General features: G+C 35.1%; 1 protein-coding gene across 1 annotated transcript; it reads left to right on the top strand.

Moving 5' to 3' along the window:
* The first annotated feature begins 2,852 nt into the window (after window positions 1-2,852).
* On the top strand, window positions 2,853-24,465 carry LOC140142515 (RING finger protein 32-like). The gene is given in 9 exon segments (XM_072164505.1): window positions 2,853-2,908; window positions 3,817-4,060; window positions 5,215-5,357; window positions 9,602-9,634; window positions 10,204-10,328; window positions 18,976-19,084; window positions 22,654-22,726; window positions 22,729-22,820; window positions 23,670-24,465. Coding segments are annotated over 9 exon segments (1,074 nt in total). The 5' UTR covers window positions 2,853-2,887; the 3' UTR covers window positions 23,904-24,465.
* Window positions 24,466-25,068: the final 603 nt, after the last annotated feature.

The following is a 25,068-nucleotide window of genomic DNA, read 5'->3' as shown; positions in this document are numbered from 1 at the left end:
ACGCAGACTTCACCACTGTCTCAAAAAGTTATGATGAGCAAAGCTTCATCAGTCATAGCAAACAAGAAATATCTTTAAAAATGTTATGATAAGAATCAGAAACAGGGCTGCTTTGTAATAGTGTTTTAATTATTAAGAATTGTCATTGTTGCGTTATTGTCTAAAATGAATTAGCAATTTGTTAGGTGATGTGGACATAATTTAAGTTATGTAGATGAAATAAAGGTAGGTGTTAAGTTCAATTTGAGGCAATGCATAAATTGGTGTGTGAACCAAGTTATTTCACGTTTAATGTTTATCAATGTCATTATATTTCTCATGTATGTACTATGATGATTGATTGAAAATTAATAAATGAATGAAAGCATGGACAACATAGTCCAGATTATTATATTTATGTACTGTATTCGTTCCAATAAGCGCCCATGCCCCAATAAGCGCCCACCCAGGGTATTTTTAATTTGCTAAAGGAAAAAGGGCACCATTAATGTTAAAGTGACGGATAGACGTTGATACAGTGAAATAGCTGGGGAAATAGAAGTCCTGTGTAAACATGTAATATATTTTCTGCATCAGAAAAGCTACATGTACTAATAGAACGTCTCAGGACCCTTTTATAACGTACATAAATTTGTCTCTAATAAACGCCTGTTAGGTTAAAATTAGGTAAACCATGTAAAAAATAAGCGCCCACCCATAATGACTTTGTTAAGCACCCTGAGCGCTTATTGGGATGAATACGGTAGTGCATTATGTTATATTGGGATATTTTTTGCAACATTAGTAGAACCAAGTTATTTGGCATCCATGCACATCAAGCATAAAAGAACACAAAAATCAACAAACATGCAGATAACATGTTTTGTTTACTTGCTGAGCACATTTCAGACATCATACTGCCGTTTCCACTTCACTTGAGATTAATCTCTTTCTTTTCCAGTCTTTCAGTACTTTGTGTGTCCACCGTTGACTTCCCTTACAGCAGCCTTGTGGCGTCTCATGCTCCTAATGAGGCGTTGAATGTTACCTTGCTCAATCCTGTTCCACTCGTTGATAACGATACGACGCAATCCCACCAGAGTTGTATCTGCCTTATCTTCTTGTTGACTCGTCTCTTCAGCTGATCCCAAAGGTTCTCCAAGAGGTTAAGATCAGGGCTTCTGGAGGGCCACTCAAGTGTCTCAATTCCTTCTGCTTCCAGGAATTCAGATGTCCTGGCTGCAGTTTGTGGTGTTGTGTTGTCTTGCATCAGGTAAAATCCCTCACCAATGGCTGCTGCATATGGGAATACAACAGGTTGCAGGACTTATCCAACATACATCAAGGAAAATGCTTTAATTCAAATTGAAAAGGCGGGAATAATGGAACTGTCATGGATCAGTGAATCAGCTCTAAACCATTGAATAGGCTTCTTTGCAATTTTTATTTGTCGACCTCTTGGTACTTAAACATCCATATCTTTTCCCAGGAGTGTCGTAGGGTAGTGATTGATGTGTCAAAATGCGCAGGACAATCACCCGCATGCGATTATTTAGCAAACGTACAAAATTAGTTGCTAGATTTTAATAGAGGGTAAATTTCCTAACCATAAAAAACTTTTTTTGCGTAGTGTATATGCAAGCATTACGTTCATTCCCAACATGTTAATTCATTATTTTTGTGGAATGAATAAGGAACAAAACCATGGAAACAAGCGCTCGTTGAAGATTACAAAATGGAAGCTCTATAGGCACTACATCGCACATGAAATATAGAGGGCCTAATCACATGCAGGCAGCAAGCTGACATAAATGTGAGCAGAAAGTCCAACACTTCGGAAAATGGAACCGGCACACAATTTGCATGTTTGCCAGATGAAGGGATTTGAACATTGAATAATTTCTTAGTTTATCTATTCTGTGTTGGTGTTTCATCTCCCATCAGCACAGATTCGACCTGTGTACATAAATGTCAGCTAGGTCTGTATCCTTTTTTTGGTGTGCTCAGTGTTGACTTTGTTTCAAGGCATCATCATGGCATGTGAGTTATGTCGATATGCTTAAATTGATATCAAACTTATTTCTGTGGAATATAATTGAACATTTAAGAGCAACTTAAGTTTGTACACTGTTCATTAGGGTTTTTATTTTTCTTGGAAAAGTAAGTTAATATCTACACAATATTTCGTCCTTCAAAGCAGAGGACTTCGTCAGGTATAACTGATCCACTTTGATTCCTCCACTTGCTCCTCCTTCTTGTTATCACCATGGCATTTCTAGACTGTTTGTCAGTCATACCCGATGAATTCCTCTGATGTGAAGGACAAAGTATTGTAAAATTTTACTTGGTTTAAAGTTTTGCCAAGTTAAAATATGAAATCAAAGTTTTTTCACTTTTTCACTATTATATAGTTGCCACTAGCTTTTTTTTGTACTATAAAGTCACCTGTACATGATTGCAAGCCATGATCGACATTGAACTTAAAATTTCAATTGCTTGCACCTTGTCCTATCTGAGTGAGCCGATAAAAACAAGAGCTACCCCAGTTTTACCCGATTAATCTCAGAATTCTTTTTCTCCTGAAAATAGGCCGTAAACCATTGTAATCTGGTGTGTTCTGTACAATGCAATGCAATATGAATGTGATTTTTAAGGCAATTCGCAGTTGCTTCTGTGATTTTTACAGTGTATCGGCCCCCACTCGCTCAACGCCATTAAATTCCTATCTTCAGTAAGGATACCGTGCCTTAGACACATAAATGGACCAATTTTAGTGTTTTTATCCACAGGCAGTGATTTTGGATAATCTATACAAGGCATTGATTTACTGTGATATTATGTTTTAATTGACAATAATCATTAAAATTTATTTTCAGAAGATTTATATGACGGCTGATGAAAACACACAATGAACCGAAATACAAGCAAGGTACGCATTGGATTGTAAGACACTTGTAGAAACAATTTTCAGTAATATTAATGGAAAAGATCATTAAAAGGGACTTCTGTATGCAGTATTTTAAATTACACCACCAAATGACCAACAATTAATATACAGGCTGATTTGATCATACTATCTCATATTTCATAAAACATTGCAATTAAATAGCTCTGTGGCTCTGTAACTTAAGATCTGTAACCTTATCATTCTACCAGTATCAGATTGGTTTCACATGAAGTTGTTAAAAATGTTAACAGTCTGAATTTTGATTAATTTTAGGGCCTATTTTAAGGTATTTTGGTTAGGCAAATCATCAATCACTGATCATCTCTTCAAATGAATTCCGTTAAGATTCCTCCATCCTGTTCAAAATTGGAAAAAGTCTATGAATCATGAAGATTCAAATATATGTTTGATAAAATACAAATGTTCAGTATTAACTGGTTGACAAAGAAAACCAGACCAGCCTGCTACTTTTGTTTTTTAATTTATAATGCGTTTAAAATGTTTTTGTTAAAAAGTAGATTAAAGCTTATCGATCAGAAGCATTAAAAGATTGGGTTGATCAGGTCATATGGTATTTAAAATACAATCCTGAAAAAAGAAACAAATCTTTCCTGTGTTTTGGTACATCTCTGCCCCCGCTCCCCAATTCAATGTTGGACATAGCCATATGTAGTGAAAGATTAGATACAGGGGGAAGTCTGTGCTTCACTTATATTGCATGTATGTTTCACCCTCTCCATTTTGAGTACAAGTGTGCTAACTATTTTTGCCAGGATTGTAGCTTCCAAGCAACACTGTAGCGGATGGAATTAATGAAAGATTTATAAGTATACAAAATCAGACATTTAGTGCTTCATGAGTGTTTTTCTTGTTTTTTCTCCATATCCTAGCCTAGTGGGAGTAGTACAGCTTTAGCAGCAGTTGCTTTGCAAGACCATCTGGCAAGAAATCTATCCCTGGTTGACCCACTCAAGAAGAAGAACATTAACCATGGCTCCTACAAGAAACAGGTGAAAAAAGCTAAACCAGTTGTGGATACTAGGAGAAGCCAACCTCAAAGAAAAAAGCAACTGTGTGAACAAAGTGAAAATGAGTATGTTTTAGAGCCAGTTAAACCAACACCTCTTACATTAGGTATGTACATGTATTAAAAGAGTATTATCAGCATTTTGTTACTGCTTTTATTCCATATATGAAGAGCTCTGTTGCAAAAGCCCTTACATCCACCTCTGGCTGTAATTGAGTTATTGGCATATGGTGTGGGTAAAAATAAACACATGGTGGTTGTTTGACTTTCATACCACCTTCCCTTCCGGAGATATCGTATATTTAAAACAGTATTACTTAATATAAAATAGTTTTGTTTTAATTTTTTGATGTACAATAGTAGCCTTGAATGTTCTTTAACTATTAAAACCAAAAGGAGCTGTTTTTGGGTCACTATGTTTGAAAAAATAATCATTTTAATTAACAAAAGTTGTAGTTCGGAAATACTCAAATATGGCATTTTTAAAATTTTCTTTGACTTTGCAAGCATTAGTCAGGTTAAATAAAGTAGTGCAAAAAATTTGATAGCAAAGGTAGTTTCTAAAAATTCATTTTGCTGCAAAAGGCCTTACATCCACAAAAGGCACGATATAAAAGATGTAATTTAAAAAATTGGAAGGCTTGAAAATTTTACTAAACCTATTATTTTAGTTTCTATTCATCAACACTTTATCCAAAACCAAAATGAATCAAATCGAATAAGTAATAATTGCACAATTAAAAAAGCTGTTTTTCTCAAAAAGTCAAAAAAGTAAATGTGAGGGCTTTTGCAACAAAGCTCTTCATAATTTTCAGGCTGTATCACAATGATCGGTACCCATAACTTTCTACTTCTAGTGATTAAACATACATGTACATGTATCAGAATGCAAGATTAGGTCCACCTAATTTGAAGATAAAATAAATCAATAAATTTGGGGATTTATAATACACAATGGCAACCCACAGGCACAGGCCTCTCCCTGCTTTACAGAATCTTTAAAAGATTTATCAAAAAAAATGTCATGCAGCTATAAATGGGATGGAGGGGTCATGCATCTTGAAATCTGAACCCCTGTGTTGGAGATTAAGGTTGTGTCTTCCAAGGGGAGGGGGATTTAAACTGTAACAGCCCTTTGAATCATGGATGAAATAAACCAGCATATTTAAAAAATACATGTACATGTACAATATTGCTCATTGTCAAGATAGAAATATCCCTGCTATATTAAATCATTTAATTTTTATTGGTTCTTTCACAGCACAAAAATTAGGATTGGTTGATGCCCCTGAACAGCCTCTTACTGATGGTGCATGGCAAGAGATGAAACAGAAATCTAATGAAAGAGATGATTCTGTGCTTCCATGTGTCATATGTAAAGAAGACTTTGGTATGGAACAGCAGGTACGTTATTATAATTGAAGACCAAATTAAAAAGACTAATGTGCATATGATGTCCTGTCAGCCAAAACAAAAATGATATACTGCTCAGGTCAGCAACCAATCACGTCGCGCCTTTGCCCTGACGTCAGACGCAAACTAGTCTTTTTAATTCAGTCTTCAATTATAGCTCAAGTTCTGCACAATTACATGGATCTTGTGGTTTCCGTGCTTGTACAAAAGACAGCCAAAACGATCCAACATGATCAGCAAATATAAATGCCCAATTTAAGTGGACACAACACTGCAGGGGCGTCTATTCTTCCGTTAATCGCCCCCAAAGGGGAGGGAATAATTTTACCCCTTTGGGGAAGAATTTTGCATTTTGAAAAAGAAAAAAAAAAAGAGGGGAAAAACAGAAGAAAGTCAACAGGATTCAAGGAAAATTAAAATAAAATAAAATAAAAATTAACTAATTTGGGGGAAAATGTATAACTGGAACATGTATTATTATGTTTTATGGCTATTTTTGGAATGAAATTGATGGTCACTGGCTGGCAGTGACTGCTGTACATGGTAGGTGAATTCATCAAGTGTCATTTAGGGAAGAATTATAATGGGTACATAGCATTAGCATACATGTAATGGTCCCTTGGCCATTCCCATCCCAAAAACAATTATTTTGAGGGAAACCATGGACTTTAGCATAAAACAGGGAAAAGTTGGGTCAGTAATTCTTCCCTGCCTGGGCAATAGTGACTAGTGGTCATACTAATAAATACTATAGCTAATAATGCAAACAAAGATTACGGGAGCTCTGCTTTGCATATATTTCATACAAAATCCATTTTCTTTTTAGTTTGGACATCTGCCTATCTATTCTAGGGAAGCATTTGAGATTCTAAGGGAAGACAGAACTATCAATTAGTTAACAGCTCTATTGTTCAAGTTTATCTTCCCTTTTAAACCTCAGCTTCAGATCCAAATTCTTGATTATCCTTCCCTAGGCCTAGATGCAATAGTTCAGTGGCAATCTTCGAACTCTGCTACAGAAGAATTTTAATTCTAAGACATGTGAGTCACCATATATAAAAGAGCTGAAAACGCTGAAAACAGTTAGCAAAAAGCTAAAAACACCTAGCAAAAGCTGCAATTTGGGAAGATCCTATACTTTTGTACAGAGCATGTGTACTGCCAGTACTAAAAAGCTGAAAATCAAAACAAAAAAGCTGAACTCTCATAGCCCTGTAATATAATAAATCACAGCTAGCTCTGAAAATAATAAAGAGCCTTTTTTAGCTTTAAGGTGTTTGCCAACCTGTCTTCCCTTTGAACCATTAGTCCTTAGATGCAATGATTCAGTGTCCAGACTGTACCATCCAGGAAAGAATTTGATGTTTTTAGAGAAGACAGAATTGAACAACTCACAACTTAGCCTAACAGTTGTGGGTCTGAAAACACACCTATAGCAACCAGCCTATAATTTTCCCTTTTGATGGGTCCATTTTTGGGGGTCTCAGTTGGGGAAGAATCTGGGGATGGATGTGACACAGCATGGTAGGGTGAGGGAATAATTTCAATTTTCTGGAAGAATAGACACCCCTGCACAACAGTCCACCCAAAGGCTTAGTAGCAGAAAAATAGCCACACATCTGAGCAAGAGTATCGGAAAAACAAAGTTGGATTTTGGATACCTTTCTGTGATTTTTACCACAGTTTTGATATCATATTACTGCCAACCTACTATTATTATGTATGAGCATGAACCCTGACCAGCAGTTCAGATCAAGACAAACCTAAAAATAATGAAGTTTTCTTTTATTGAAAGTAACTTGAAAGCTATTTTCTTACATCTTCAGCCACACCAACTACAAATGCCAACAAATCTGACATTACTTACAAAATGAGTATTTGCTCACATACCAACAGCTGAATTCAGAATTCAACTGTAGAGGGTGCTCTCTGATGTGAGGAAAGCTAGAAATGGGTATCTGTCATGTCATGCACTTAATATTGAAATGAATTTCAAGATTTTGGATACATTTTCTGTGATTTTTACTCCATTATTATGTCTGAGCATGACCCTAACCAATATACAGGGTGTCCCAGAAAAAATTACCGGGCGAATGAATTAGGACGTAAGTAGAGATATAGACATCAGAATCCAAAAAGCTAACAATTAGCGTGTAGCCCATCTTATTTTGCATCTTATATGCTAATTTTACTAGAATCGATTGACTGATTACGAAGAAATGAGCGATTACATAACGCATGCCTCAATTCACTTCATTCCAAGTTTGAAAGAAAGATCATTCAACATCAACACAAATACGCACTATGAACGGGCTTCATATTTTGTTCGGTGAAATCCTTTTAGTTCCTTTTACGCAATCTGTTTCTTTCAAAACATCTAATTAGGTTGTGTTCAAATTTGAAAACCTGCATGATATTGAAATAAAAGCTTCCATGTAAGATGATATCTTTTTTCGTTAATGTTGATATAAATGTTCCATAAAGAATTTTTGTATAAAGAATTCCAGCTGGCTTAAAACATTTCTCACACACATTAATGTCTTTGAATATTTCCAAAAAAATGTAATGCAAAACATTAATGTTGCAAGCATGGTATCAAAAATCTCACGTAAAACTGTAAGCACTTGATCATTATTTTCATTCTTGGCACAAATGTTATCTGGAAAGTTAAAATATAACATATTTGTACAACTTAAAGAATTAAAGTTGGAGAGCTTCCAATTACAAAATTTAAACTGATATTTATCTACAGTGAAAGCACGAAAAACATAACACAGTCGGATTATAAAATAGATAACGTGGACTAAATTTAATGAGATACGCAAACTTTAGGAAGCGGTGAGCGAGTATGAAAAAAGCGCCTGTTGATCAAACTTGGAATGAACTTCATTGATGCGCGCATTATGTAATCGTTAATTTCTTCGCAACCAGTCAACCGAATGAAATAATATATTTGTATATGATGCACAATAAAATAGGCTATGCGCTACATTTTAATTTTTTTGATTCTGATGTCTATTTCTCGACTTACGTTCAATTTTATTCACTCGGTAATTTTTCTGGGACACCCTGTACATGTAAGACCCACCTTCATATCAAGACAAACATACAAATAATGAAGTTTTCTTTTATTGAAAGTAATAACTTGAAATATCAAGAGTCATTTTCTTACATCTTACCAACCACCCTATCTACTAATGCTAACAAATTTCAAACAATTCCTACATTACTTGCAAAATGTGTGTTTGCTATCATACCAACAGCTAAATTCAGAATTTAATAGAGGGTGCTCTCCAATGAGAGGAAAGCTATAAATGAGTATCTGTCATGCACATCTTGAGGTGAATTTGGAATCATTTCAGTGCTTTGGTTGCATGATATGTCAATCTTGTATTTATGACTAGGATATTATTTTTGCATTAATAGCCTGAATATCTGAATGGAAGTGTGGTAGGGAAAATACTATTTGCATATGTAGCTCCGATTATAAGATTCAATTTTGTGTATAAAACAGTACTACTTTAATATTAAATGGTCGGAAATAAAAGATTTATTAGTAAACTGGCAATGATTTTTTATCAGTTTTTTTTATATCAATATTCAATATATTTATCCTTATCAATTTTTGAAAATGCAATTAAATACCTAAGTGGAAGAAGGGCCCAACTCCAATTTTTTACAAAATGAGTTAGACCCAGCATTATATTGCCAGCAGACTGTTCTTCCTTGTGTGTGAAAGATCATGGGCTAAAATCCACTCTCTAAATAGTCTTTCACGTGCACTTAATCATGGTTTTCATGTGTTAAAGGTCCCTTGAAGATGACAACATTCTGTCTATAAAACTTTTCCAAATATTAAGTTTTTTCTTAATATCTCAAAAACAGTTTTGATGGAATTGGGCTCCTCAGGTTCAATTATGGAAAGTTTCAAAACTTGGAAACATTGACAATTCATGAAATCTGACATGATTCTCCTATCACATATCATTTTAGTGTTGGATAAGGCCTAAAGATAGTGATTGGTGTAACCCGACCGACCCTAAAAGTAGGCCCAAACCTGACTTTTTGTCTCTCTTTTTTGCCCCCCCCCCCGAAAAAAAATAATAATTTAGGCCTAATTTAAAAAAGAAAAAAAGTTCCAAGGCCAATACCAAATATTTATAGTTTCACACAATGATCATTGAATAATTATTCACTTCAGTAATCAAGACCTTGTTATTCCATTTGAATTACAGGTTCTGTTATCGTGTTCTCATGTATTTCACAGGGTAAGTACATGCTAAGAACATATTGCTCACTTTCTATAAATCTTTACTTTGTTGTCACTATCTTTCTCCTTCCTTTTCCCTTCTGTTTTGTGTGTGTGCGGGTGTGTTTGTTTTGTTTGTTTGTTTCTCCCCTTATTCTATTTCCCTCTCATTCTCTCTATTTACAATATAACATAAAGCAATATTGTAAAATTTGCTGCAGCAGATGCCCTTAACCTTTTTTCTTCAAAATTGTAATATTTACACAATTGTACTGTACTTTAATGAACTAACATACCATGCAATAATCATACCTTCATTTGCTGTATTTCTGACAAAACTTAAGTTTTGTAATAAAACAATTTACTGTGTTTAATTCATACGATCGATGTATTAGTCGAATATGCGTAAGCAATGTTCATTACTCATCAAACCGATTGACCTTAGTCAGACCCACGGACTGTTGGATGCATTTATGATAACATTACCTCCCAAAAGGGACATGTCTGGCACTGGAAATATTTTGTGGAAAAAATATTAATGTATATGTTATTTTTCATTGAAATGTTACAATTTGTGTTTTACTATAGAATTGTCTTCAAGCATTTGAGAGATTTGCAGGAAAGAAGACGTGCCCGATGTGTCGCAGACAAGAATACCAGACAAGAGTGATTCATGAAGGAGCAAAATTACACAGAGTTAAATGTGTAATAAGGTATGTGTAAGGCTAAAAATACACTAAGCCAAAAGAGAAACTTATAATTTTCACAAGGTCATATCTTAAAATCATGTCCATCAAATTGAAAGAAAATTACACACAGGATTACTTCAATACTCTACTCTATCACATGTCAGTAACCAAGCAGTTGTCCAAATGACAATTGTCCAAATGACAATTGTCCAACTGACAATTGTCCAACTGACAATTGTCCAACTGACAACAATAGCAAATGCACTGACATGACATGTAACAGCTTCCTGGATCACATTCACAGCCCAATAATTTGCACCCAACACAAGAAATCTGCGAGTAAGTAGAATAGTGTGGAACAAGACCTGTTTCTTGAAGAAAATGTGTTTAAAGTAGAGCATTGAGGCAATCCTGTGTGTAATTTTGATGGACATGATTTTTAGATATGACCTTGTGAAAAATTTGTAAGTTTCTTTTTTGGCTTAAGTGTAGTTTGTTTTCCACAGGTGGTCAGAAAACCAATAGGTGAAATGCATTTTTTTTAAATTTTTAGAGTCAGGATTCATGGTAATGGATGCCTCAAATCACAATAATTAAAGGGTCCATTCAGTGATCCCAGCAAAAGCGTAAAAAAAGAAAGAAATAATGTGTATAACTTGCTTGAATGTGAAGTTGTTTAAATTGTTATTGGGTATTTTTAAAATGTAAAATTTGTCAAAAAAATTTAAAAAAAACCCCAGCAGTATTGACAAAGCTCCATTCAAATGCATGTACAGTGGAAATTCTTTAATACGAAATCTGTGGGGCCACAAAATTTAGTTGTCTTATCAGGGTTTTTGTATTATCAGAGCTTGTTTTAACGAGTTTCCACTGTTAACTAATTTTGCTACTTAAGGGCTGGGGTATGAGCGTTTGGACAGTATTTATTTTGGGACATCAGAGCACATCAGACATATCGAATTGCATTCTGAATACGAAGAATGTCATTCTGATATCAAATAATTTTGATTTTTGAAATTCGCAATTTAATACACATTTTATGGCAAATCATTAAAATTGATATTTTTGATATTTAACAGTACTTGAAGTAAACTTTATAAATCTGATGATTTATACTTAAAGTGTATGTAGGTGGGATGAAAAGCCGACGATCAATTGAAAATTTGACCTTTCATATTGAAGATATGGATTTTTTTCCCAAAACACCAAAAAAATTAGGTCTTTTTGGGAAAAAAAATCCATATCTTCAATATGAAAGGTCAAAATTTTCAATTGACCGTCGGCTTTTCCTCCCTGCTACATACACTTTAAGAATATATCATTAGATTTATATAATTTACTTCGAGGACTGTTATATATCAAAAATTTGAAAAATATCAAATTCTTATAATTTGTCATAAAATTTGTATTATATTGTGATTTTCAAAAAATGAAAATTATTTGATATCAGAAAGACATGCTTCGTATTCAGAATGCAATTCGATAGGTCCGAGGTGCTCTCATGTCCCACAAAAAATACTGTCGAAACGCAATAAACGCTCATTTTAGATCCCTTAAGTAGAGATATTAATTACACACTTGGTATGGTGATAGGATATGCATGGTGGCCTCATGTGCTGTATACATGTAGTTTTGTGTCATGTTATTTGAATATTTATGAATATCAATGAGGTAATTTGCATATTTTGCCTCCATTCTGCAGCTAAAGGCAATAACCGATCAGCTTCATTAATCATTATGTCTTCAGAATCTTGCATCCAATACTTTTGTACATAACATAGCTGTCTGATTAATCTAGCTGTCTGATTAATTCATGTATCGGTTGCCTGGAGCTGCAGGGTTTTTCATATTTTTGACCAAAAACACATTTTTGAGCCAAAATTACATTTTGACCTAAAACACATTTTAACCAAAATCACATTTTTGACCAGAAATCACATTTTGACCAAAAACACATTTTTGAGCCAAAATTACATTTTGACCTAAAACACATTTTAAGGGGGTACTACACCCCTGTCCAATTTTGTGCCTATTTTGGCATTTTTCTCAAAAATTATAGCGCATTGGAGACAAGTAAGATATATATATATTATAGGGGCAAGGACTACAACTACTGCACTGGAAATTTTATTTCAGCACAGACAACAGTTGTGGAGTTACAGTCAAAAATGAGGGAAAACCAATATTTGATCAATAAATCAATAACTACTTGCTTTGAGTTGCTGAATTTTCAGTACAGTAGTTGTAGTCCTTGCCCCTATAATATACATATCTTACCTGTCACCAATGTGCTATAATTTTTGAGAAAAATGCACAAATAGGCTAGGCACAAAATTGGCCAGGGGTGTAGTACCCCCTTAACCAAAATCACATTTTTGACCAGAAATCACATTTTGACCAAAAACACATTTTAACCAAAATCACATATTTGACCAGAAATCACATTTTTAAGCAAAATCATGTTTTTGACCAAAAATCATGTTTTTTTACTAAAAACTATGTTTTTAGTAAAAACATAGTTTTAATAACAAGTAACATGCTCAATTGGTCCAATTTGATATCAAACTTGGCATGGTGATAGGATATGGTGGCATTTATGAATATTAATGATCAATTACATATTCTTTGTATTTACAAACCTTTTGTGTGGGCCACCTTAATTACAAATTACGTAATTCTATTTTACTTCTGTTACCAAAAATAATCAGGAAAACAGGTGGTTGCAAAAGCAGGGATGACTCTTGCTTCAAGAACCACCTTGTACCGGGTGTCCCAAAAAAAGGTTACATGTAGATTTTTGAAAATAATCTTAGTTAATGTTAACAAATATAAATATCCTTTTCATGACATAATCTATGTACCCTCTACTAGTACTCCTGCGTAATGTGAAGTTCACAACCCACGTGACTTAGCCCGCATTCCAGGCATTCCTGACTAAGCTCTTTACTTGACATAATGCAACACGAGGTTCATTATACCACCGTCACAGCCACCGTGTATTTGGCGGGCACTCGAGTAGGCCCAACCATGGGGCGATGGCATATGCAGTATTTTATTCTGATAAACACAGAATAAAATTTGTTCAGTTCTATTTCATAGTTCAGTCAGAAATGTAAAACCAAACAGCAGCGATTTCAAGTCAACAAAATCCAAGCAAGGCCTAAATGCAAAAGATTGTTATTCATTTTACTATGTTGATGACAGTACAGCGTGCAGAACTGCTTTCACCAAAAAACGTGTTCTTCTCTAATGACCATCCTCCTTTATTTCTTGCCACCATGATTCAAGAAATTCTAAAACTGATTTATTTCAGTGTACAATATTTAATTTTCCAATATGTTTCTTTTGTGCAATAAGTTCAACAATGAAAAAAAAAGAGAAACATGAAAGTAATATAAAAAAAATCTCAAAAAAGGCGTGCTTGTGTTCAACTTTCAGTTTGTGCGATATTTTGATGGTTAGCCACTCTTGACACCCCTGTCATCTTACGCTCATAAGTTAAGTTGCTTTTAAGATACGGAATTGAAACTTAGTAAATGGCTACAAGAAGGCTGAATAAATAATATCTAAAAAAATGACATTGTTTTTTTTGTACCATCACAAAATGCGGTTCATTTTCTACATGTAACCTTTTTATGGGACACCTTGTATATCACTCATACATAAATTATACAGGGAATTAATTTCTTCATCAACATGCAATGTAACACCATGTTTTGCTGTGATACACTTACTATTTTTGAGTCCACCCAGCGCAGCACTGTGATGGTTAAAACTATCAAGAGAGGCTGATGATAAAAATGATAAATGGCAATCAACCAAACCAATGAACTGTTTAGAATTATGTATGAGCCTATGAGTGATATATCTATTATAGCTCTAGCTCTTACATGTTTGTGCTTAGGTACATGTTATATCAGGTTCTAACAAGTTCATTATAGGTGCCACAATTTGAAACTTGGAAACAAATTTAAAGTTGAAGAAACCAGAGAAATATGCAAGTTATTTAATTATAGATAGTGGTCAAATGGATCCAGACATCCAAATTGAATTACAAGAAATATAAATGTCTGAAGGTATTTCATTTGTGTCTCAATATCATGATTTTATGTAACATAGTAAAACATGTGATGTGATAAAGTAAACTGAGCAGGAAATCAAACTTTGAAGGTATGGGGAGAAAGTAATGGTATTTATTTTGTCATCTTGTTGTTTTTGTGAAAACTAAAACTTTGAATAAATTCCTAATGAAAGGTTGTAGAAACATGAGGTTTGTAGTGAACTCAAGCTGAAAAATGAGTAAATATATGAAATATTAAAATATGGAATTTGATTTTTGGCGGGGGCAGATTCATTTTTGGTTGATAGCATCACATTGAATATGCATATGACCTTCATCTCTGTGGTAAAAGTCAACATTTACTAGGAAATACAATTTCATGCAGTGCTATCTTTAAAACTCTACCATGCAGAGATACAAACGGTTTTAAAAAAGTACCATATTTTACCTGAATAAGCACCCTCAGGCAATTAAGTCACCCAAGTGGGCGTTTAACACTCTCACGCATGCATAGGCGACATCTGGGGATATCCTTCCTTGCAGATTCAAGTTGCCACCATGGCATGCAAATTATTCACAATGCTAATTTTGGGTGAATATCAAAACTGTTCAGCAGGAATAACCATTTGAAATTTTATGTAAGGTTAGGTAATTGGACTATTCCAGTTAAAAGCCACACTACCCCTGTGGAAGATTTTGGAAATATCTTCCACAGTGGGAGGATGAATTTCAAATGGAATGAACACATTAGCAGCTCCATTTGAATTTTATACACCCTCTGAGAAAGATTCAACCTGAATCTTCCACTAATGGAGCATGTGTTTCAAATGGAGCTTCTAATGTGTTCATTCCTTTTGAAATTCATACTCCCCCTGTGGAAGCTATTTCCAAAATCTTCCACAGGGGTAGTGTGGCTTTTAAATGGAATAGCCCATTGTATGTTTTTCCTATATCCAAGATGTCCGCCGCAGCCAATCCATTGGTTCCCACAAAATTATTTTGAAAGAATCAAGATTCAGTCTCAACATGAGACAAAAACATATCCTGACTTTGACCATCCTCCTTTAAATTTAAGCTGAGAGTTGTGTAAAGGGATGTCATCAATAACACACTCAATTTAGACGTGATAAACTAAATAAAACCTGGGGCATTGCAATTAAGAGATATATCCGGTGACAGGCTGCCACTCGCTGACAGCACAAGTCATTCGCTGAGGGAGGCAATATGTTTCTAACTTAAAGTGTCTTTGAGTGAAAGTTTATAAAATAGGTAAGGAATAATGGAGGCTTTGTTTAATAGGGTCAGGCTTTGAGTGTAAGTTTACAAAATAGGTAAAGAATAATGGAGGCTTTGTTTAATATTTTTGTGTGATACATTATACATGGTATAATAATTTTCAAAGATAAGAGCACAAAACAGAAAAGCATATCCTGGTTGCTGTATAAATCCACGGATCATTTAGTCTAGGAGCTACCAATGCACAACATTACTAGTGTCATGCTTTACCCTCCAAATCGGGCTACATGAACTTGCTTGTTTGTTTTTTTGTGTTTTTTTTGTTTTTTATAAAATGCTAGAGTGAACAATAGCCCATGAGGAGTGACACAAGTCAAGAACTTGTGCACCTAGGCACTATAAAAGTCAACCACATGGTGGTTCTTGTTGCAGCTACATAACAAAACTTGTCAAAAACGGGGTTCCTTTGACAACTTTGTATAGTTTTGGGTATTTTCTGCCAATTTAGACAAGCTTTCAGATTGCATCAGCATTCCCTTTCTAGAGAGCCATCATTATTGATTTGGCTCCAAACAGAATGTTTTCCCTCCTTTTTAATCTTTTTTCTGTGACAATTCATCCAATTTGTGAGAAACTAGGCATATTTAACATTTATAACAAATTATAATCAATATACTTTAGCACTGACAACATGTGGCAACACTGGCCATGCAATGCCAAGGCAGCCTCATTGATCCTCAGGGAAGTACCTCTCATACACACCCACTCCCATCAGAAAATGTCTGGAAAGCACCCTATATAAAAATAAAATAATAAAAATAAATAAATTTTGGATTTATAAAGCGCCTTTCTCCAGATCTTAGAGGACTCAAAGCGCTGTATATGGCACATAATCAGTACCCCTAAGTGGCGTAATACATACAAACTTACAGACATTTTATTTTAAACTGTTTGCAGCTAGATTAAAGAAACCATGAGAACCTGATGAGACAAAAATACACTACTTACCTAAAGCCTCCAGCATACTTTCTTGCCGCTGTGGCAAGCGGCAGGGCGTTTCAACCAATGACAAGCCTTGATTGTGTCCGTTTGTCTGCAATACGTGTGCAAGCGGCAGGGTAGTATGAAACCAGCATTACACAAAACATAAATTATGGCAAATTTGGCATTGTTTTGATGTAAAGGATAGCTTGGAAACACTGAGTGATCTGATAGAATGTGTAATAAAAGTGTTTGAATTAGAAAGTTGATTGGGTATATGGGGCATAAGCTCCACCTGCTGCCCTCATTAAATCATTATTTGAAGTGATCTCACATAACTGTAGGACAACAAGCTATACAGTGGCTCTGGCAACTTGGACAATGAGATTATTTTCACAAAGGTATTTGCAACTTCAGTTTTCACTAGTATTGAGTAAAGGTGTATTCAGACTTTTTATTGTACGTACAATATTGTATGCAACATGTCTACGTTGTTTAATCTATTGCCATTCTATTTCCAGTAATGTTTAAGTTCTAACGAATGTTTGATGACGTAAAATCGATAATATATTTCTACTAGATATACATGTAACATATTATCGATTTTTCGTCATCAAACATTCGTTAGAACTTAAACATTACTGGAAATAGAATGGCAATAGATTAAATAACGAGATATGTTGCATACAATATTGTAATGCATAATACTCGGAGTCTGTGGAGCGTTTAACAGTAAAGTACCTAAATATATGTAGGTTCATTTTCCCTAAAAATATTGGGTATATATTATAATTACATGCAGTTCCATTGATAGAATGTGTACACAAATGGTAAAATGAATGAGGCTTGAAGCTAAGGTGTTTCTTGGAATTTTGCCATCACAATAACAATTGCTGTTATCAAGTTTTACTTGTTATGCTTGTTTTAACCAAAGAGGGCTTTTAATTTTTTTTTAAATGTGATTCTAGTTGAAACATGCGATAATGTATTCCTTTGGGCCTTAGGGAAAAACAACAAAAAATTGAATGAAGTCCTATAAATGAGAGTGATTTTGTTAGGAGGCTGATCTTCTCCCTCTTTGTAATTAACATAAGTGTGAAATGTTGAAAATTTCAATCCGAAAGATCAACTTTGACCGATAATTTAGCTAGTTTTCTGCAAACATATAGGACTTTTTTAACCCTACTCCTTAATGAAAAGACATTAGTGTATAGTACGCTATCAACCTTATGGTTGTATAAAATGTGATAGTTTCATCATCCTTTTATTATTACTATTAAGTTATCGGTCTTTTAAGGTGATGAGTTGAAGGTTGTAAATTTACAAAACATTAATCAATTTCGGGTGACAGCACAAAAAATGCTTATATGTGCACTGAGTTGAACTTTAAAAAGTGACAAAACAAGTTGTCTCTAGATGACAGCACATAAAGAATACATAATCCTAAAATGTGCAAGGCCTCCAGAGATTTTCAGGTTAAATGTGTATTCAATGATTTCTCGGGAGAGAATAACATTGTTTTGATGTAAAGGATAGCTTGAAAACACAGAATGATTTGATGTGTACGGTAATCAAAGTGTTTGAATTTGAAAGTTCATTGGGCATATGGGGTATAAGCTCCACCTGCTGCCCTCAGATTAAATCATTATTTGAAGTGATCTCGCATAGCTGTAGGACAACAAGCTATATAGTGGCTCCAAGCATACAAAGACATTCACTTGTGGCAACGTGTGTGTTAATATTGGACAATGTGACTCTATTCACAAAAGTATTTGCAACTTCAGTTCTTACTTGTATCAAGTGAGAGTAGATGTACTTATATATCTGTAGGTGCATTTCCCCCGAATATTGGTTATTATTATAGATTTGGTTTTCTACTGAAAAACTAGAAACCTGGGATGGGAGTTCGGTTGGATGTAATCTGAAGCATAGAAATTGAAAGTCGTGAATTACGCATGTACTTCACAACATAATTTTGTTAATCTGAAACCGTCTTTTAAAACTCCTTGATCGGAAAACTGTCTAAACTCCTTAATAGCCCATGCTTAATGCAGAGGGACTTTTCCCAGCTTTTCTAAATTTCATTCATGTGTAAACTCAATCAACAATGGCATGAATTTTTAAACCAAGTAACCATTTTATGGTACAAATATTGAAGGAAATTCACCTATCTACTATGACATTTTCAGAGGTTTCCAAAGTTTACCTTTGCATCAGGCATTCACAATTTTTTTTATTCTGACCATTTATATTTTGAGATTATTATCGGACATGTGACTATAATGAGACCATTACAATATCTAATTTTGCTATAATTAGCTTGCTACATTATTTAAGGATCGTCAGCTCTATATACCCAAAATCTCTTTATTGCATCTTTATTTGTTCTTTCAGAATTCAAGCTTGTTGGCGAGGATACGTAGTAAGATCTTGGTATAAAAAACTCAGGGAGACAGTACCACCAAAAGATGAAAAATTACGGAAGAAATTCTATGAAGGAAAAGTAAGTAAATTCCACTTTATAATTGCATATATTTTACTTTTTGATAAAATATGCCATTTTAATTTGATCAAACAAAATGGAATCCTGTCCTTAATCAAATAATAGGGCTGAGAAACAAATCAAATGTTTCTTGAGATATTCTACTTGTTTTTAGAAGAGTGTAGATCTCTTGAGCAATAATTCCATTCAACCCTACTGATTACTCATTTAATATCTCTGATTGGCTTTATACATGATATAGCCCTCTCTGTGACCAATCAAAATAGTTCTTAGAGACCAATAGTTCAGCCAGGAAGTGCCCATGGGTTCAATTTTCAAGGAAAACCAATTTTCACCTGTTTTATTTAATAGTATTACCTGCTTTACAGATTACAGTCTGGTTGAAATCAATCTTATGCTGAAACGATAAAAAAAAACTTGTTTAGTTTGTGCAACTCCAGTTGAAATCCACATATCCTCTATGGAATACACAGTGGTGTACCGTGGCCGCTCCTATCCCGGGGGGCTGAAGAATATCACATTTTGCCACCCCTTCCTCAACAGCCCGAAAAGGTTGACCCAATTTTTTCGGTGGTTTGAAAAAGTGAAGAGCAAAAAAAGAAAAAAAAAAAAAGGATTTTAGGCGCTAGCGCCCTAAAAGCAATGTATAGTACTAGGTATATCACCTCAAAAATAATCGCAGCAGAAACACGTTATTTAATGTTCCTACATTATTGAACTTTATTAAAGCATCAAAAATCAAAAAACAGAATAGAAATCGGTCAATGCATTGTGATGTAGTGTCAATTTAAAGATGCTCGTCGATGGAATGAAATCCTGCCACAAATGGCTGTAATGACAAAATTGGCACATTTCGAGATTTTGAAGGTTTATTTGGACGCTTGCTTGAAAAAGCAGCGTTAATTTAAATATCATTCTTTGTCGACAGAAATAATTTACATGCTAAGAAAGATTAGTATTTCAGCTAAATGGTGGTAGGTCCCTTTATTTAAACAGGCCTATATTTACTGATTTATGAGCGATCTTCAAAAATCCATAAAAACAGGCAGCAGCTCTTAAACAAAACAATTTTTAATTTTTGAGGACCCGATGTTAGCCTCGGAAAGGCTTCACACACCATATATTAAAAATTTAAACAATTTGGATAAATGAAGCATATGAGGAAATTCATTTATCGACATGGATGTTTTATAAAATTGGCCAAATTTGAAGCGCGCGCTTTTCAATTCACTGTTATGCTTGCATGCACAGTGTAGCAGAATTATTGTGCAGCCACTGACATACCTAATAGTACCATTTTTCACAGTTCTTCAAATTTTTTCGCCCTTTTTTCTTTGCTAATTCTTGCCGCCCCTTCTTCTTCCGCCGCCCTTCGTTTTTGCCGCCCCCTACTTTGAGCCTGGGGGGCTGACGCCCCCAAAGCCCCCCCAAAATATGCGCATGAATACATGACCTTTATTTTCTATGCAGGGAGTGTGAGAGATTAAGATCATGTCTTCCATAGGGGGTGTCATGGATTTCAACTGAAATAGGCTAAAGAGCACAGATATAGAAATAAAGTCTCACAATACCATAAATCAACTTGACTATTCTGCCTTGATGCTATTCTATTCTGTGCTCGATATAATTTTAAGCCAGAATCTTCATAGCAGGGACTGCCTTTTGAGAGGAGTGAGAGCTATCACTCCTCTACAGCTCTTCTTAAGTTGCTTTTGCAAGAGCGATTTATAGCTCCTCTAGATGATTCGTTAAATTCTTTATGCTTTAATGGCCACAGGTGCAAACAGCTCTCCTAAAGCTCTTCTTGAAGAGACCAGAAGAGCATTCTACAGCACTTTTCTAATTTTCAAAAAGCAGTCCCTGTCATAGACCCTTTGGGTTTGAAATCTTCTTTTAATGTTATGTTGGTCTACATTTGTGTGACACTTTGCAAGACTTCAGACTTAGGCCCCAAAAACTGTTTGCTTGCCCTCCACCTTTTTTTAGTTTATAATTTTTATGTTTTTTTTTTACTTTTTATGTGTCTAAATTTCATTTCAAAGCTAAATTTGGCCAAGACATTTTTTTAAAGATTATCATTAACATTATAACTGTCCATTCCTGCATAAATGTTTCCAATAAACCTGGCGTCTTATTTTTATGCCTGGATCGGTAAGTCCAATTGTGATGGGGGTTTCAGCACTATATTTAGGTCCACAAATGGCTTATATAATGAGCTTAAAAACTGAATTGTTGATTTGTCCGACACATGACTCGCTTTGTTTGATCACACCACATATGCTACACGCTGCAATAATGTTGCTCTGAAGTTTTTGTTTTGGTTAGAATGGAAATAAATTTGATGTCATGATACTCCTTTTAGGGCACACTCACCTGCCCAGCTGCTCTGCATCTGGCATACTTTGCCATATTTTGTATGCTTATGTAAGCAGACAGCAATCTAAGGGACCGTTCACCCCTTTACAGACCTGAAAAATTTCAGGGCCCCCCTTTTTGGCATGAAAATTATGGGTCAACCCCATAGAAAAGCATAAAAACTCAATTTTCCCAGGAAATTTGTGGTCATTTTTTCCAGCCCCCCCCCCCTTAGGAGGGTCAAAAATTTCAGGGCCCCCTTTTTGCATCAGGCCCCCCCAACAAAGGTTTGTGAACGGTCCCTAAATGTATTTCAAATTTGAGTGAATTTTATTTTAAAAAGTCAAGAGGGGAACATGATCTAGTGGTGTTTGTATTCAAATATTTTAACAAATAAGCTGACACACAAGAGGAATGGTATCGTTCTATAAATGATATTACAAGGCTTGATATAAGGGGTGTCATTTCCACCCCATGATTTTTCCTGGGAGAGGGGAAATGCCCTAAACTTTTGTTTTGATATATTGTTTGCCTTAACTCAAAAAGGTTTTATGGTGCGTGTTTGTGTTTGGAACCAGTTAGTCTGTAAGAACTATTTTCATTGGTTTCCAAGAAGCCCATGTCATGTTTTGAGCCAATCAGATAATGTATTATTTATCTTGTAATTAACCAATCAGAATGGCAGTAGTGCCCATGGGGTTAAAGCTGATTTTGAAAAAAGTAGGACACAAGTGTAACGTTTTGTTTTGTTTTATTTTCTCCTACTGAGTGTAAAACGTGGTTTAAAATGGCTGCTTTATCAACCAGGTCAGAACTTGAAATAGAATCTTATTGCTGAATTTCCCCAGGGAAGCAATCATATAGTATATTTTGTTGCATCTACCTTTAAAGAGCAAACATAAATTTCCTTATAATAACGGCTATCTAGGGCGTGTTCCAGTTTCTTGTGTCCAATTTTATGTTCTAGTTTCCTTTTCATACTATGGCCTCATTTTGACAATGGCCTCAGGTTCCTTTTGTGTGAGCTGTGATTAGCAAGTGTAATAATATGCAAAATGATACTTCTGTCCAAAAAAGGAAGAAAAAAGGAAAGAAAGACAAGAAAAAAAAATGGTTCAATTACGCTCAAACACGTACACCCAATAACATAATACAGTTGGTAGATATTGATCAGTTTTACCTATTTCTCATAATTCTATCCCAATTCTATTCAGCTTAAAGCCTTGTCTGACAGATTACTTACATCCTATGATACGAGAGTAGATGATTTTCTGAGCGAAATTGACCGTCAGTGGCAGCCAGCAGGGATGTGTTTGGTCATTTAGACAGCTCGGTTCTCAGAAGTATTACAGATGATGAGTGGGATATTATACAGCTTAAGGTTTGTGTCTTTAGACAGTGACAATCTTGTACCAAAAGTAAAAACATAGCATCTGAAAATAGTTAATATAGCAGATACCTTTACTAAGTCATGACTTAAGTTGTGATGCACGTTGCTTTATAATAGCTCTCCTCTAAAAGTCAAATGCATCATCTGCAAGAATTTACGAACTTAACTATAAACATACAATACAAGTAAAAATGTTTGTGAATGTACTCCATTGTAACATACAACAATTAATCTTGCTTCCACTGATTTATGGCAGAGTCGTTTTGCTTCCATAATATATGCTGGTTAGGGGCTGCCCAATAATCATGTTTACCCCCAAGGTGATCAATTCTCAAAGTAGTCTGCCAAAAAACTTTGCTCCTTTCTTTCAACATGCCAACCCCCCCCCCCTTTGACCTGCCAAAAAGATCCTTGCCTCCCCTTTACACAATCATGCAATATTTTGGGGAACCCAAATTTAAAACCTTAAATTGTCATATCATATAATGCGAGTGCAGCGAGCAGGAAATTTTGCATATTACTTTTTAGGGGGTAATATAGAAATGGTGCCCAAAACATTTGTGCCAAAAAATGCTTGCCCCTTTTGACCCACAAAAATTGTGCCCCCCCTTGGACATGCCAAAAAATGTGTGCCCAGCCTTTTGACCTGCCAAAAAATCTTTACCCCTTATAATTGACCACCCCGGGATATGCATTATTATTGCACCAATCCTTAAAAAAGCTGTGAAGCAAGGCATGATGGGAAGACATAATTATAATAGACACAGTGATTCAATATGAGCTAATATACTTACCTGTGTATAATGTAAACCTGGTTCTTGCTGTATTTGCTTTCTACAGGCTGTGCAGAGAGGTCATAACGAATGCCCCATTTGTTTAACACATCTAGGGGAGGCAGCAGAGAAGATCACCAGTAACCATGACAACGATCGTTGTGAGAGGCGTCAGACTGTCTTGTTATCCTGCACCCATGTGTTTCACCTGACATGTCTGGTAGCGTTTGAAGAGCTGTCTCTTATTGAAAAGAAAGTGTGTCCTGTGTGTCGATCTGGCTACCAGAAAAGAACACTTTGAAAGTGTGAGATTTGGAATGATTGCGATACTCATGTTTGATATCAAAATCTATAATACAAGTGCAATGAAAAATCAACTTCAGGAACTGACATAAGGTATTCAGATGCATGCCCAGGGATGTCTTCAGAGGCTTCAGTCCTGTGTTTTCTCTATAAAACAGGGGTGTGAAATCTCCTCTTTTAAGCTGAATTCCTCTTTTTTGGAAATTTCATTTTCAGCCCATTTTGAGTTCATTTCAGGGCTTTTCCTCTTTTTTCCTCTTTTTTGAACAAAGTTCCTCTTTTTTTCAATAGAGGTCACTCACACCCCTGATAAAAGTATGCAAAATCAGCCTATTTGGGCCGATTCCACAAACGTTTGTGGACAAGACTCTGGGAATGTACTGTTTGCTGTGTGGTTGTTTTCAGTCTCTTTCTGGAAAGATTCCTGAGGCAAAATATATTAGGCTTTGTTTTCACTTTATTCAAACATACTAGTACATGTAAGGAAATCACAAAAAGTATCTCGTCCATTGCAAATACCACTATAGCTTCATTCAGAACTGTTAAGCGTATACCCCATTTGTGTTTAATATTAACAATACAGCAGTATTGTCAAGCAGGGGTGCAGATTTCTTTTTGACATGGTGGGATGAAACAATTTACTGCAACAATGAAAATGGAAACTTACACTGAGATCACAATACTTGGTTAAGGGTGGTACCTGAGCTAGTGGTGTTTGCTCAAATATTGAAAAAAAAAAACACATATTCTTTGGGAAAGGTATGGTTCAATACCTGAGATCCCAAGCCTCATTGTATTGTTTTCCCCCAAGTGCATGAGGTTCAATGGGAGAAGGGGAATAGTGAAAACTTCCATTTTGACCTATTTGTCACAACACAATAACTGCAATACATATATGTAGATGATTGCAATATACTGTGTGTAAATTAACAACTGTTCACATGGCACCTATTGGACTTACCCACTTCTGCCACTGAGCAGTCTACTTGCATGGGAGATAAGATTTTAGGCTATGATGCTAAGTTTCAGACAAGATTAAAAAGAGTGTGTTTTTGTTTTGAGAAAATAACTTCAATTGTCATATTTAAAGGGGGAAAACCCGATTCTATACAAATTGAGATACTTCAATATTAATCAAAATTCTGCCTTGAGCACTTCTCAAA

Source organism: Amphiura filiformis, chromosome 20 (genome assembly GCF_039555335.1).
Source record: "Amphiura filiformis chromosome 20, Afil_fr2py, whole genome shotgun sequence".
Classification (NCBI taxonomy): Eukaryota; Metazoa; Echinodermata; class Ophiuroidea; order Amphilepidida; family Amphiuridae; genus Amphiura; species Amphiura filiformis.
The sequence above is the reverse complement of the archived record's forward strand: the minus strand, read 5'-3'. Positions and strand labels throughout refer to the sequence as shown.